Below are 14,831 nucleotides of genomic sequence, written 5' to 3'. Positions count from 1 at the left end.
AGGTGGCTTACATCTAAGTAGCCATATACAATATTGTCTTAGCAGAGAAATTCAAAAAATGCAAAAGAAAAAGCTTGTCCAGCTCTTGTTTGTTACAGGGCTCACACTGTATACTTGGAGAATGAAATTTTTTAGAATATGAAGACATTTCAAGGAGGAACAATGCATATTCTTGTATCAGTGACGTGTACTCTTGATATTCTGATACTAATTCTGTGAAACAAATTATTAGTTATAAAATACAGAGCAGTCTTAACCCATGCTGAAGCCAATGGGCTGAACATAGCCCAGTGATGGTGAACCTTTTAGAGGCTGAGTGCCCAAACTGCAACCTAAACCCCACTTATTTACTGCAACGTGCCGTGTCCCTCTGGCTTTCTAGTAACAAACTCTGGCAAACTCTGTGCTGGGGCGATGGCACATGTGCCTACAGAGAGGGCTCTGAGTGCCACCTCTGGCACGAGTGCCATAGGTTCACCATCACTGACATAGCCATTGCAGAGGTCCTTCACATGGCTGTGGAAAATTGTACAGGTGTACATATATATGTGTACATGGCAGGAATGTGCCCATCGGTGGTAGGTATGAATGGAGCACATACAAGGCAGCCTTGGATCTGTTGAATTCAATGTTTTTTGTTCCCATAATATTCCTTTTCATTAAACCCCTTGATGTTTCCTCCTATGGTTTCAGGGCAAGATGAGGCCCCCCAAATGTAACTGGACTCTCACCCCCAGCATTTCTTGGCCACTGGCCATGCTACCTAAGACTCAGGGGAGCTGCAGTCCAGTATGTAGAGAGAAGCACTTCGCCCACCTCTGGTTTAAATAGGATGGCTGAGATTCTACATAGCACTCATAAACCTACAATGGTTAAAAAAAACCATTGTAGTCACTCCAACCCAGGCACACAACTCATGACAATTTGCAGGCAATGCACGGCTTTTTACCGAAAATGTGATTAAAAAATAACCCCTTCTCCCCCTGCCCCCACTGCCACATATACCTGAAAAATCCAGATAATCCTATGGGGCCAATGTTCCAAAGTGGTATCGGAGTGGAGCTGAGGAGAGGAGTTTTTGGTGGGCAGAGTAGGCATGCATAATGGGGAAGAAAAAGTGGAGTTGGTTGTGTGGCTGAAAACACTGAAAAATATAGGATGCATGATGATTGTAGGTCTGCCCTTTTACAACAACGCGAGTTTGGCTGAGGGAAATGTGTGGCAGGTTATTCTGATTTTGCCATGAGTATAGTGTTAACAGTGTTGCTGCAGACTATGAGGTGGGATGAGTTTTCCCATCAGTGTAGACACATGGCTGACCTAAAGAATTAACTAAGGAATTGTCAAAACCTACTTCAAACTCCAGGGAGTGGAATGCCCTAGTGCCGTGCAGTAATTCCATGATCATGAATACATAGCATAGCTGAATGTGGAGCAGTTATAAAGTGGAAGATACCAACCTATGTGTCATGAAAATATTATTATTATTATTATTATTATTATTATTATTATTATTATTAAACTTTATTTCTAAAGCGCTGTAAAAATACCAGCCTGTGTATTGGAGGGGAAAGATACACCAGTAAAAGAACTGGACAAAAGCTGCAATGTTCCACTTTCTATCCTGAATGCTGTAATCTGGCAAGGCTCTGGATGTAGTGGCAGTTCCCCCATAGATAGATACCCTATCACAGCCATGAATACTTGGGATTATTTTATTAGTGGCTTTTGGTTGGAAATATCTGAAACGTCTACTGTGCAAGAAGTAAAACAGCATGAGGCATGATATTACAGAGCTCCTTTATTTGAAAGGAATGTGGGTCTTCCCCCATTTTAAACTACAAAACAGCTTCCATTCATTCTGCCATAAATAAAAACAAAGAATAAGGCAGGACAGACACTACATGAGCAAACTGAGAACAACTGCTTGGGTTCCAGAAGTGTGAATTTAGAATATTTCAATTATAAGCTATCCAGTTTTTAAAATAAAACTGTCAGAACCCCCATGAGATATTTTTTGTGGCAGATGGGGATACATTTGAAGAGCAATGAAGTACAGTTCAGACATTTATCATGGTTTGTGTTCAAAAACCACAATTTTCTTCTAAGATTCATCTGCTTTTCTTCTTTTCTGATGAAGAACCAGCTGGTAAAAAAAGAGGCACCACAGTAACAAAATAACCTCAGTTGCAAGATGTATGTTATAAATTTCAATCCCTTTTAAACATTTTATTTGTTGAAGGAAAAAAAATGTTACAAGTCCTTTGTTTTTTCACAGTTCTATTTGCAACATATTTCATCGGATCCGTTTTTGTTGTCGTGCTCTGTAAATGTCATGAATAGGAGGAACCACTGATCCTTTTTCCTCTTCATCATCTGAATCTTCGTTTGGTCTTTTGACAGATTTATTTAAAAGAGCATTATTTTCCAAAGGTCCATTTCCTTCCATTGATAAGTCAGGCAAGCCTCCAGTTATGATCCTTACAGCTTCATCTACATCTTTGGAACAGAGAAGAAAATTATTGGCTTTATGAGTAGTAGCAAGAGCATGTACATTTCTATACTGCTTACCGATGAACTAAGTGGTTTACAAAGTGTAAGCTAATTGCCCCCAACAAGCTGGGTACTCATTTTAGTGACCTCAGAGGGATGCCAGGCTGAGTCAACCTAGAGCCAGAGGCGACCCAGAGTAAGATGTTTGCTCAACAGTTATGAAAATATATCCATCATAACTCATAATTATGGTCTGAAAGAGTGACATAAATATGACACATATTCTTGTATATAGTTTGGGAAACATCTATAATTTTGTATTAAAATTTCTATAGTACCTTTTGGTTCAGTAACTCTTGGGAATGCTAATACATTTTCAGCTTGCAAGAGATTAGGAATTGTCTGAAAATCATTTGAAAATTCATAAGTGATTTCAGAGAAAGTTACCAAAAAAGAATAAATCGTAACTCCCAAAAATATATTCAAACAACAAAGGAGCCCTGCATGTTTCAAAGATAGCTCTCGATCAAAGACAAACATTTGTATTTATTTATTCAATCAATATAATCATTCGGTGTTTGAACTAGATATCCTTTGACAAATCATTTAAATACTTGAAAGACTGGGACAATTCTCTACTAGAAATACTGAGGAAGTAATGCGGATTTTGCTTTTGATGAATAGCTAAGCTTCAAACATGAGGGGCATATTATAGTTTGAAAACACTGTTTTAAGAGTACTATTCTTCTATGACAGTGCTTTACGTTTTCACAACCAACTCTTACTTGTTCAAGGTATGAGCATATCTGTGTTGTACACCAGTGGTTTTCAAGCTTTGGTCCTTCAGACAGTCTGGATTTCAGCTCCCAGAATCCTGTCCCTTGGCCAATGTGCTGGAAAGTCTGGGACTTTAAGGTCAAAACATTTGTAGAACCATAGTTTAAGGACCACTGGTGTATACCCTAAATCTAGGAGAGGAGATACTGTTAAGTAACTGTTTCAAATTCAAGATCACTACTTAGTCACAATTTTGACACTACTGCCACAATCATAATTCTTTCCCCAACCTCCTTTACCAGGCATGGGCTGCATGGAAAGAAGGAGAGCCATTCTGCCAACAATCAAAAGCATAGGTAGATGATGTTTCCATAGGTTTTGGGGAGTCAGGCCAGGAGAAGTTACATAGGCATGGAATGCCGTGCCACCAGCGATACTAGAGTTAGGGATTGTGCACCAACCGCACAGTCCCTAACCCTAGCACGGCATGGCGGTGGCCTAATGGCGGTGTCCCATCCACACGGGCACTGCCATCTTGACGTAAGCGACACGTAGTATATACATGTTGCTTTTCATCGCTTATGTCACAAGTGCGCCATTGGCGCACTCGTGATGTGCACCGGGCACCATAAAAAGAATACATTTTTTCCGGGTTCTTTGTACTCCGGAGGGATGCCGCGCAGTTTGGCTGCTGTGGCATCCCTCTGGAGGGAATCAGGTCGGCACCTGCACTGGGCCTAGACTCCATGAACAAATAATTTAACAATCAACTGTTTTTCCTGATGCAAAGTGTGAACAACATGCTTCTGCTTGGAATTTTTCCTCCAGAAGTGTGGCTTTGTAATGTAAGAATTTGTTTAAAGTTTATTTTCTGTTTCATTCCAAAGATTCCTGTAAATTTCAAGCTTACAGGAGTTCCCCATTATTTCACTCACTGTCTGCTTTGACAGTGATTGATAAATATGTATTAAGATTAATACTTAGTGGGAGTTCTGCTTGACTGGAGAATAGGGCATAGCTCATTTCCTTGCCACACTCCTTCAGAGAGGAGCTGCAATTTGGTTTTGGCATCTTCTGTGAAGGGAAGGAACCCTTCAGGTCACTAAGGTGCATTACAGACCGCCTGAAAGCGGTGGTCTGCTGCCACCTCCATTTCCGCCGCCAGGAAGCGGCAGCCTCCAAAGGGAGAGGCTTCCTGGCAGTGGAAAAAGAAGCCGCAAAAAGCGGCTTTTTTTCGCACCGCGCTTGCGACGCACAAGTGCGCAAATGGCGCACTCGTGACATCATAAGGCAAGGGCGACGTGCGGACGCTAAGCGCCCAGCATGTAAAAATGGTGGCGCCCGTGTGTATAGGGCACCACCATTTTTACGCCCTAGTCATGTGCTAGGGGTGAGGCCAGTATGGATGCTAGGTCCTCAGCCAACCCTAGCACATGATGGGTGGCAAAGGTGGGTGCAGAACGGGCCAAAATAATCAAAATAATAATAATAATTTGTTTTATTTATATACCGCTATTCCAAAGATCATAGCGGTGAACATCAAGTAAGCTAATTAGCAAGTAAGCTAATTTGCCCCCAACAGTCTGGGTACTCATTTTAGCGACCTCGGAAGGATGCAAGCCTGAGTCGAGTTTGGGTCCTTTTGCTGGTCTTGAACTCGCAACCTTGTGGTTTTGAGTGAATGGCTGCAGTACAGGCATTTAACCACTGCGCCACCAGATGAAACCATCTTATATATTACACTGCCATCAGCTCCATATATTGTTGATATAGCAATATGTTTAACAGCCAACACAAAAAATTCAGAATGACAGGAATACAGTGACATCCAGTGATATCACCATATATCTTTTAACACAAAAACAACTTACTGTCTGGAAGTTTACACCGCCTGACAATCTCCATGAGCTCATCTACTTGCACAAATGGGCCCTGCCAGAGAAAAAAGACTGTTTGAGCAAAAACAGCTACCATATAACCATTATAGACAGTTTTAAATTATTTTAATATTGATTTTATTATCTGTATCCCTCCAGGACCTTTTCATTTAGGGTTCTAGATATTTTAGTTAATATAATATAGCACAATGTAATACAATGAGACACTGTGCTAAGAGATTACAAAGCTTGTAAGACTATTTAAAATATCATTACCGACCTGAAAACACACAGGAGGTGGAAGAAGCTTCATTAGAACAACAGCAGCAGGTGGGACTGGAAACACACCACCAGGGACTGGGTGCAAACCTGGAGCTAGTAGGTAATAAAGAAATACGCAGGCTCAAGAGATCTTGTGTTTAAAAACAAGTAAGATTAGTACTTATGGAAATTAATTGTTTTTCAATTTGGGTGATTTATCTTCCAAAGAACCATGCAAGAATGAGCAAAAACAGCAGAGACAGGTTACTCTGGCTGAAAAGTTTATTGTATTTGATCCCAGTTTAGGAAATAGCATGAGCTGATATTTTCATCTAGGACCACAAACATTCAAAACCTAAATGTCTTTCAGAAGTCTGAGGGTAAGTTTCAGCTTACGTGCTAAATGTCTTGGCTGAAACGGAATCATCTGCTGGGTGTCTGGTTTTGGATACTCTGGCTTCCTGTCCACTTCATCTTTTAGCACAGGTACTATTGAAGGAGCTACAACAGGATCTGGAATTATGGCTGCTAGCTTCGCACGAGAAACATCCTAGAAAAGTAGTATATAGCAAAAGAAGCATAAATTAGATGTTTAGTATTGCATCACAGTATTTCCCCCCTTTTTCCTCAAACACATGTTAAAAGTAGGAAGCATCACAGCCATGGAGCAATGTTTCCCAGCAACAAGTATAAAGGCTGGAACCAGAGCAATCGTGTGCACAGACTAGGCTAGAAAAACCTCCCTAAGAGTCTGCTAAAGCAGCTGTTCAGACAGTGCAAACTTTGCCAATTTCTGAGTGAGTGGGGAAGTGGTCTGCCTGCTCCTAATAATTTTAAATTCTATTAGCTGCCTTTTGAATGGAAGTCTATTCGTAGTGATTTATATTAAAAATTAGTATGATTAAAAGGCATAAAATAAAGTTTAGTTCCTATATGATGTCAAAAATACTGTGTTTTTTAAATAATAGTCGTAAATAAAGAGAAGGCTTTTTGTTAGGGGTACCAAGCTTCAAATGTCATCTAAAAGCTTACATCTAGCAAACCAATCTGTCAGAAGATTAACTGCAAACATTGGTGCACCTGCACCTCCAGCTAAATAAAAACAACACATGGATAAGTAGTGGGGAAGGCATACAACTAGCAATGCTGTTGGTCTGCACACTTTTTCAGCATGTATGTATATACTAGTCTGAAAAGTCTTTTTCTCCTTACCTTGTAACCAAGGGCTTTAAGTTCACTGGCAGAACAAGGGTACAGATCCATGAACTTATATCGGTCTACTAGCAGAGCTGTTTCTTTGCCCTCATATTCTTCCTTGAAAGCCGTAAATCTCCGTTTTTCTACTTTTAATATGCTAGCCAGGTCACCAATGTTGCTTTCAAAAGCTAAAAACCGGGCCCATATCTCTCTGTGAAGGAAGCAGAGAAAAGCAGAATAAATGCAAAGCATTCAAAAATTAAAACAGACTTAGTGGTGGAACAGACCGCCACAAAAGGGTGGATTGGGACTGGGCCACTGCTGCTCGGCCTGCTGTGACAGCAACCATATGCTGTGGCCCCAATCCACCCTGGAGCCGGCCCAAATAGAAGTAGAAAAGATCAGCTCCTATTCGGGCTGGTAAAAAGCTGCCTGGCCACAACTCCAGGGTGATTTCAATCTGCTCTGGTGGGGTGCAAATGCCACACCCCTGGAGCGTCTTGAAGCCGCCTATGTCTGGTTGACCAGGGCAGCATCTGGACGTATTAGAGATGTGCAGGGTCTAAACTTTACAGGCCAATCTGTTCTGGCCCCAAAATACAAGGATTGTGGAAGCATACTTCTCTCACACTTGACATACAATGCCAAAAGCAGTGCAATCATCCACATTGATTGGCAGGCTTCAAAGACCCAATCCATGGAAATGTTTGTCAGCTGCTTGCTGTGCCTAAGAAATTCCTCTACTGTTTCCAGTGCCTTGCTTCTCAGTGCCAATTCTATGCAGGCATGAAACTACTCCAGGAGACATAGGAGAGAACTATAGGGATTGCCAATTGTGGCAAATCACATCTCTGTCCTTCAACCAGAAGCCCCAGCAGACTCATAGATCAATCACCATTTGCTTCCCTCAGCTGTTTCTTGCTGCCAGATGCTTTGATCCAGAAGGCCCTGATGATTATGGCAAAAGGTCGCAGAGGCCAGTCACTTCCTGCCCTAGCAAAGAATGCTCTCTGGTGAAACAGGCAGGATAGAGAGGGGCCTTCAAAGCAGAATAGAGAGAGACACTATATTGTATTTGCAAGCTGTGGTTACTCAAGACAATTTCTCACCAACATTGGCAAAAAAAACATTATTAACAGTTCCATACATTTCTAGCCAAAATTTATTTAAATCCATAGTTCATCCACTCCTAGAACAGGCTTCAGGCCAGCACAGAACTCAATTGAAGGTTGTGGAAGTCACTGACCCCTTGGAAACAACAGTAGGGAGGAAGGTACGTGTCTACATAAGGATAAAAGCAATGAAGGTATAAAACACACTGTAGAAATAATCCAGTTTGAGACAGCTTTAACTGCCCTGGCTCAATGCTAGGGAATCCTGGAAATTGTAGTTTATTGTGGCACCAGAGTTCTCTGACAGAGATGGCAAAATATCTTACAAAACTACAGTTCCCAGAATTCCCTAGCATTGAGCCAGGGCAGTTGAAGTGTTTTCAAACTTGACTATTTTTGCTGTGTAGTTTCGACCTAAGACTCTAGATCTAAAGTAGAGCCAATGTACTCACTAACCACTGAGTGCATATGCTATTTATTCTCACAGTGGAGAAGTGAGCAGTGTCATCAAAGCACATTTAGGCACGTAAAGCATGAATACCATAGAAAATCTAGTTTATAGCCCTTTTACAACAGCTGGCTCCTGATTTAAGACGACAATGAAAGTGCTCTCTCTAAACAATCCCTTTAATCTGTGATGTTATCTATGTTATACAAAGAACTACCGACATAGCAAAAATGAGAATTTGCAAAGGACCTTTGGCTATACTTACCCAGATTTCTCAGGTGGGAGACTGCCCGAGGTTAATACACGTTCAAACAAGACTCTTGTATTATTATCCTCTGTTTAAAAAATGTTAAAAATGGAAGATGAAAATAAGCTTCAAACATTTTAATGAAAATTACAGGTTAAAATAAAACATTATTTCTAAATAATTTTGATTTAACTGAAAGGTGAAAAATCCTGCATACAAGCTATAATTTTCTGTGGATAAAATAATACACTTGAGCTTGTTTATCCCATTTTATCTGAAGGCTTGTCCCAACATACTAAGGGAGGCTTTGGAAGTACACATACATGTCTCAATCCATACTAAATTATAATAATTCAAGAGCTAAAATAAGAATTAGAAATTTCATTTAAAAATTGCCAATAGCAGCATTTAAATATGAAACTGGAAGCGGTTACTTCTTATTTGACCTTTGTCTTTAGACACAGGGAGGACAGAGAAACAAAGAAAGGAGAGGAGCAAAAACGTTTGGCCAGAGATTCAACGTCATCCTCAGAGACCAAATGACATAAATGACATGGTCAGACCCCATGATGTAATCCAGTTTGTAGGGAAATTGCCCCCATCCACATTTTTAGTTTCTAACTCTGCTTTGGTGAATTGACTATCCTTTTAAAATCCTCATTCAGGTTAGACTCAATCTATAGAACAATTATGAATTTTTATTTTCCTCAGATATTATTTTTATTATGTTTGAAATATTGATATTAACACTTGCTTTTCACTAGGGGATGGTTCCTTCTTTTAAATAAGAGTTAAGATACACTACGTACATTGACCTGTGGATATGTTGACTCAGGTTTTTTGGGTCAATTTTCTGACCTAAATTTCTAGACTTACACATGAATATATACAGTAATCCAACTTTTATAAAATGATTTAACAGATATACTGCCTTGTATGAAAGTATCAAAATGTTCACTGGCAGAGGCTTGTCATGTGGCAATCCTCCGAGCTCTATCACACTCCATTACAGAGTAACTTTGCAAATTACCTGTGGATTGTAGTGGTGTGGAAGGTTGAAAGATAGCCTCAGGACCTGGTGGCGGGGATGGGGGGGGAGGGGAGAAGAGGACTGCCTATCTCTGGATACAACCAGATCCCTGCCCCAATAATCCTTAGAACAAGACTGCCATCTCCACATAGGACTGAAAAAGCACTATCTGAAATCTTTAAGACCTGCTGCCAATCAGTGTAAAATAACACTAAACTAAATGGACCACTGCTTTAACTCTGTATATGCCAGCTTTCTTACACTGAACAGTTAGGTCATTAGTATAGTCCTGGTATTATCAAAGAAGGAACTGAGAAACAGATGAATGAATGAATCCAGTTTTTCAATGAATAAACCCTACTAATCCTGTCAGCAATCACATTATACCATTTCTTTACATGTAACTGTGCACTGCAGGAAGGATCAATACCTACATTCATCTACATATTTAAGTCACTCCTCCGCCCCCCCCAGCACTACTGGCACAAGACCTGCTGAAACAAACTTTTTCGGAAATACTGTTTAGTAAAATCTAGTTGGTCTATTGAAGAGGTAACAAGGCAGGATGCATACAGAAGGCCTTTCCCTTATGCAGGGAATCCATTCCGGACCCCCCTGCATAAGGAAAATCCTGCATATGCTGGAGCCCCATTAAGAATGGCTTTTCCAGCGCGGCTTTTTCCTGTGCGGTTTTCAGTGTATGCCGAAAGCCGCGTATATTGCGCTCACCTGTATATGGTTATCAGTACCAATTGAAATCTGCCTTTTTATGGATAACTCCAAATCAATTGCTCCTTTAAAAATGCAAAAAATGCCTAGAATTTTCAAGAAATTGAATCCACTCCAAACTCAAAAGTCATGAATTCTCTTTTCCTAGAGCTTACCATTTAGATGAGAAAGATAATCAATATATGCCAAGACATATTCTGGAATGTCACCATATTTCTTTAGCCCCAGCTCAAAGATCTTAAAGGCTACCGACTTGTCCTGCAAATTAAAAAACATGTTAATGGGGGATGGGGAAGAAACCATCTTTAAGGAGCTGAAGCAAATGTTTCACTTCTTACCTTACTGCAATAATACTCCATCAGAGCAGCTGTAACATAGACATGGTGGCGTGTCCGGACATCCTCTCGTGCCTTCTTAAATATCATTCTGCCTGATTTTATGCCTTCTGCTCGCCTTGCGAACTTCATGTACTGAATGTATACCTGAAGAAATAGGACCATCTTTGAGCTGTAGCTAAATATTCAGAAACCATTCAGAAAAATACAGTGTCATTTCATATCTAAATCTCCCTCCTTTTCCAAATGTGCTCACAGTCAAAGGAATAGCAAAGCTTCCATGCATTCTAGCTGTTAAATACTCTCCAGTAACACACTACTTCAGCTCTCTGAATTTATCGCACAGCTTACTTTGCCCTTTGAGTTGTTGTGAAAACCAAACGACACAGCAAAGATTATTATAAAACATTCACTTATAGAAACCTCTAGAAAATGTGTTTCTCAAGCAGCTGAGCACAGAACAAGTAAATTAAAGGCAATTCATTTCCTCCTGTGTTTCTGCAGCCTCTGCCCAGCAATACATATCACACTTTGGGCTGCACATACATAACCCTGATGGATGATGAACTATGGCAATTAGCTGTTTGGATGAGAGGCAGACTAAATCCAGCCTCCCTCCCACTCCCAAATAGCTGACTGTTAGTACTGCTGATTTTCTGAGAATACATATGAGCAGCCCTAACAACTGGGGTGGGGGAAAGTGATAGGCATATAGCATCTATTAGGCACATAGAGACCTGAACAGACAGGGCAAAGTAAAGCTGCTTTGAATCACTTTGGAGGTATGCTGTTTAAACAAAACATGCATCTGTGTCGTTTAAACAGCGAGGCTTCCAGCCAGAGCTTGTTGTATGTGCGTATCGCCTCTGTCAGATGGGGTTGTCCAAGTCCTCTTCCCTTTTAGAATACTCTTCACTACCCAAATCCCATGGTATTCACTGGCTAGCAGCCTGTTAGTGACACCTCCAGGTGGAAGTCCATCTTACACCTGTATGTCTTTTTTTTTTTTTTGGCTATTGCAGAGCTTGGTAGTATTCCACCCTCTGCAATAACTAAAGCACATCCTTGTCGGACTTGTCCTAATGCTGCGGTACAACTGGTTGGTGATGTGATAGCCCTGTTTATATATCTGACAGAATGTCATATTGAGGATGGAGCAGACTAGGACGCTGTATGAAAAGAGATTCCACTTCAACATTAGGAGGAACGTCCTGACAGTAAGAACCGTTTGACAGTGGAACACACTCCCTTGGAGTGTGGCAAAGTCCCCTTCTTTTGAGGTTTTTAAACAGAGGCTGGATGGCCACCTGTTGCAGGTGCTTCAATTGCACGTTCCTGCACGGCAGGGGGTTGGACTGGATGGCCCTTGTGGTCTCTTCCAACATCATGATTCTATGATTCTAGCCTCGTGGCCATTCCACTGTCATTGGAGAGTAGAGAGGCCTGGAGTCCCCATAGTCAGGTCCAGACTGACAACTTCATCTGCTAAGACCTCAGCTAATGTCCTTTGCCTCTGTCTATCCCCATGGGTAGATGTTTCTCTCATTCCACCCACCACTACCCACCAGCAATGGCATGGCCATTGTACATGTGTACTGGTAATAATGCACAGATATTATTGTCATCAATAGTTCCACTTTTTTTGTTCTTCATTAAACAAGAAAGCTAAAACCTGTTACCTATTTTTCACCTATGATTTCATATATCACACATGTGGCAAAAAGGTTCTTCTGTGAAGCAAAATACCATGGATAATGTGCAAACAGAAGTATAGCATGATAAACTTAACATTTGGAATGAAAATTATAAGTAAAAAATAAAGGTAACCATAATTTATAATGTACCTTTGAGATACCTACCTATATATTTTCTGCTGGAGAACTGTCAAGAGAGAATCAATGCAGAAAACTCTACATTTTATTATTTAATCAATGAGTGAAATGCTGAAAACTAAACATACCAAAGTGGGATCAATATCTTCAATAGCCAGGAGCCGGTTATATATGCTGTGCACCTTCTCATATTTCATTCGGCTCTGCACAAATAGGAAAAAAATTAAAACCAGTTTTCTCAAGCTTATGCTCAAAATGGTACCAGTACTGCTCATCTGATTATGTGAAAATTAGGATCTGCAGCCAAGAATATTTACAGATAACAAAAAAGTTTTAAAAAGTTGTTTGAATGAACAGTAAATCTAAGGACTCACCTCCTCATAATCGGCATATGCAAAATAAAGAAGCATGTTCTTTTTTAGTAAAGTGCTGATGGCTCTTTCATAAATATTTGCAGCTTCATCACTGAACAGTTTAGCATTATTCATGTCCTGGAACCAGAGAAAAAACTAATGAGAAGGTATGGGTAAAGGCTAGTGAGGGGAAAACAGATATAAAAGAGTATTCTGAAACAAACTGAAGTGCACGTGTTAACAACCAAACAGCTGGAAGACTTCCATCAGGATCTTATTAGAACTGAATATTGGTACTTTCAACAGCAGAGGGAGAGCATCCTACACCGGAGACCCTTCTCTACTGTTGAAAAAGCATGACATCTCCGCACATACCAGCTTTTATTTCCTTAGAAATTTTCTTTTGTATTTAAAATACCACATACTTTAAAAAAATCCCTGAATGACATATTTTTGTATGAAATCCCAGTAACAATTTTACTATTAAATACCAATGTATATAATAAATATGTTTTCATTTCACCCCTTCTCTTACCCCTTTCTCAGCTAGTAGCTTGCTGGATTGCTCAAGATATTGTGCAGCTTCATACCAGATATCAGGATGATGGCCCAGCACCAGCAGACACTGCTCATATGCAAACATTACTAGAAGACAATGATATAATAAATATATCTAGCAGGTGGCACTGAGAAAATACTTGTTTTAATCAATGATTCTGACATTTAACTACATATTTAGCCTCTTCAAGGTTCAGCTTATAAAATATATGCATGATTCCCCTCAGTTCTCAGCTTTGTTGAGCACATCTGCAAAAGGGGGAAATCTAGTAGTGGCCATCCCACAATTTAATTATAAATTTATTTGTTTTTTATTCAATTTTTCCCCTGAATGGGACTCAAAGCATCTTACTGTATAAAATAAAACAGAACATCAAGAACAACCTGGAGTACTACATTTTAAAAAAGCATTAAAATTTACTAGTGGTTCCAGAACCATTAATCGAATTCTGTTCTTGAAACATTTGGTGGTCAATGCAGCGCAATACTGCATTCTGTTCCCAGAGTAAACTTTAATTCTACTTGCATTTTTTTGGCATTCTTCTTACTCTGCTCTGGGTTTTGAACTGTCTTTGCAGCCTGAGCAATCCTAACATTACTACTGCAAGGGGCATTACTAGAGTCTCCTTGCAGATTACATATTATGAAAAATGAGGAATATCAGTGTATTTCTAAGACTACACAGGCAAGAGGAAAAGAACAAACCCTTGTTCTGCCCTTGCTTATTATGTTTAAGAAAAGTATTAAGTTGGAGAAAGTTTCTTTCAATGCTGCCATTGGTTGATAAAAAGAGTAAGTGTTACACTATTATATTTCATTCCTGAGAAAAAAACGAAGTGGAATTAAACCTATTGCAATGAAGGAGACCTAAACACGCAGGCCATTCCTCTAGATCTGCACAGTGAGTAGATATCAGAAGAAGACACCCACAGCACCTAATTGCCAATTATGGAGTTATGCCTCCAGCCTCCCCTTTTACAACCAGATCGAGGCCACGGCAACAGCACACTGCGGCCCTGATCTGGCCTTTCCAGGGCGTGAAAAGGAGCCTCAAAAAGCTGTTCCTTTTAGCACCCTGGAAAGGGCGCAATAGCTGCGGCTCCGTGGCTTTATGACACTTTTTTTGTGTTGCGTCATGCAGACCCAATGACAGAGGAGCGCTGTATCATCACATGCTGTGTGGCATCATGCTGCCCTGGGGCGGAGCCGAGGCGTGTGTCATATGGATGGTATGTCCTGACTTCTCCCCCAACCCAGCCTTTAAGGCCAGTCTGCACAGGGCCTTTTATCTTTTTAACATTATTCCTGAAGTCCACTGCAGAAATATGCCATTACCTCTTTTTGTTATCAGGGTTTGGTCTTCAGTACGTAGAGGATTGCTCTTTTCCCATTGTATATATTTCTTCCACATGTCTACCTGCTGAGCCTCTTGAGGGGTGTTTTGTGGTGGGACAGAGGGAGCATTGCGATCTAGACCTTTCATCACAGTCTCGTATTCCTTAAGAGGGGAAAAAAAAAACCACAGCTAAAAACAGGAATTGTATGCAGGATGAAGCATTCACTTTAATGGGATTTTAAGCAA

General features: G+C 40.3%; 1 protein-coding gene across 1 annotated transcript in view; it reads right to left on the bottom strand.

Annotated features, from left to right (window-relative positions):
* Nucleotides 1-1,770: 1,770 nt before the first annotated feature.
* CSTF3 (cleavage stimulation factor subunit 3) overlaps nucleotides 1,771-14,831 on the bottom strand; it is a 79,192-nt gene continuing 66,131 nt past the window's right edge. The window contains exons 10-21 of the mRNA XM_089521254.1: nucleotides 14,585-14,747; nucleotides 13,227-13,336; nucleotides 12,713-12,829; nucleotides 12,467-12,541; nucleotides 10,510-10,653; nucleotides 10,327-10,429; nucleotides 8,431-8,500; nucleotides 6,621-6,816; nucleotides 5,805-5,958; nucleotides 5,428-5,522; nucleotides 5,142-5,202; nucleotides 1,771-2,499 (exon numbers count right to left, since the gene is read on the bottom strand). Coding sequence (XP_089377380.1) covers nucleotides 2,297-2,499; nucleotides 5,142-5,202; nucleotides 5,428-5,522; nucleotides 5,805-5,958; nucleotides 6,621-6,816; nucleotides 8,431-8,500; nucleotides 10,327-10,429; nucleotides 10,510-10,653; nucleotides 12,467-12,541; nucleotides 12,713-12,829; nucleotides 13,227-13,336; nucleotides 14,585-14,747 — 1,491 coding nt within the window. The 3' untranslated portion in view covers nucleotides 1,771-2,296. The remainder of the gene's footprint in view (nucleotides 2,500-5,141; nucleotides 5,203-5,427; nucleotides 5,523-5,804; nucleotides 5,959-6,620; nucleotides 6,817-8,430; nucleotides 8,501-10,326; nucleotides 10,430-10,509; nucleotides 10,654-12,466; nucleotides 12,542-12,712; nucleotides 12,830-13,226; nucleotides 13,337-14,584; nucleotides 14,748-14,831) is intronic.

Source organism: Sceloporus occidentalis, unplaced genomic scaffold (assembly GCF_023333645.1).
Source record: "Sceloporus occidentalis isolate IW3139 unplaced genomic scaffold, rSceOcc1.0.p SCAF_4, whole genome shotgun sequence".
NCBI lineage: Eukaryota > Metazoa > Chordata > Lepidosauria > Squamata > Phrynosomatidae > Sceloporus > Sceloporus occidentalis.
Note: the sequence above shows the minus strand (reverse complement) of the source record. Positions and strands in the feature narration are given on the sequence as shown.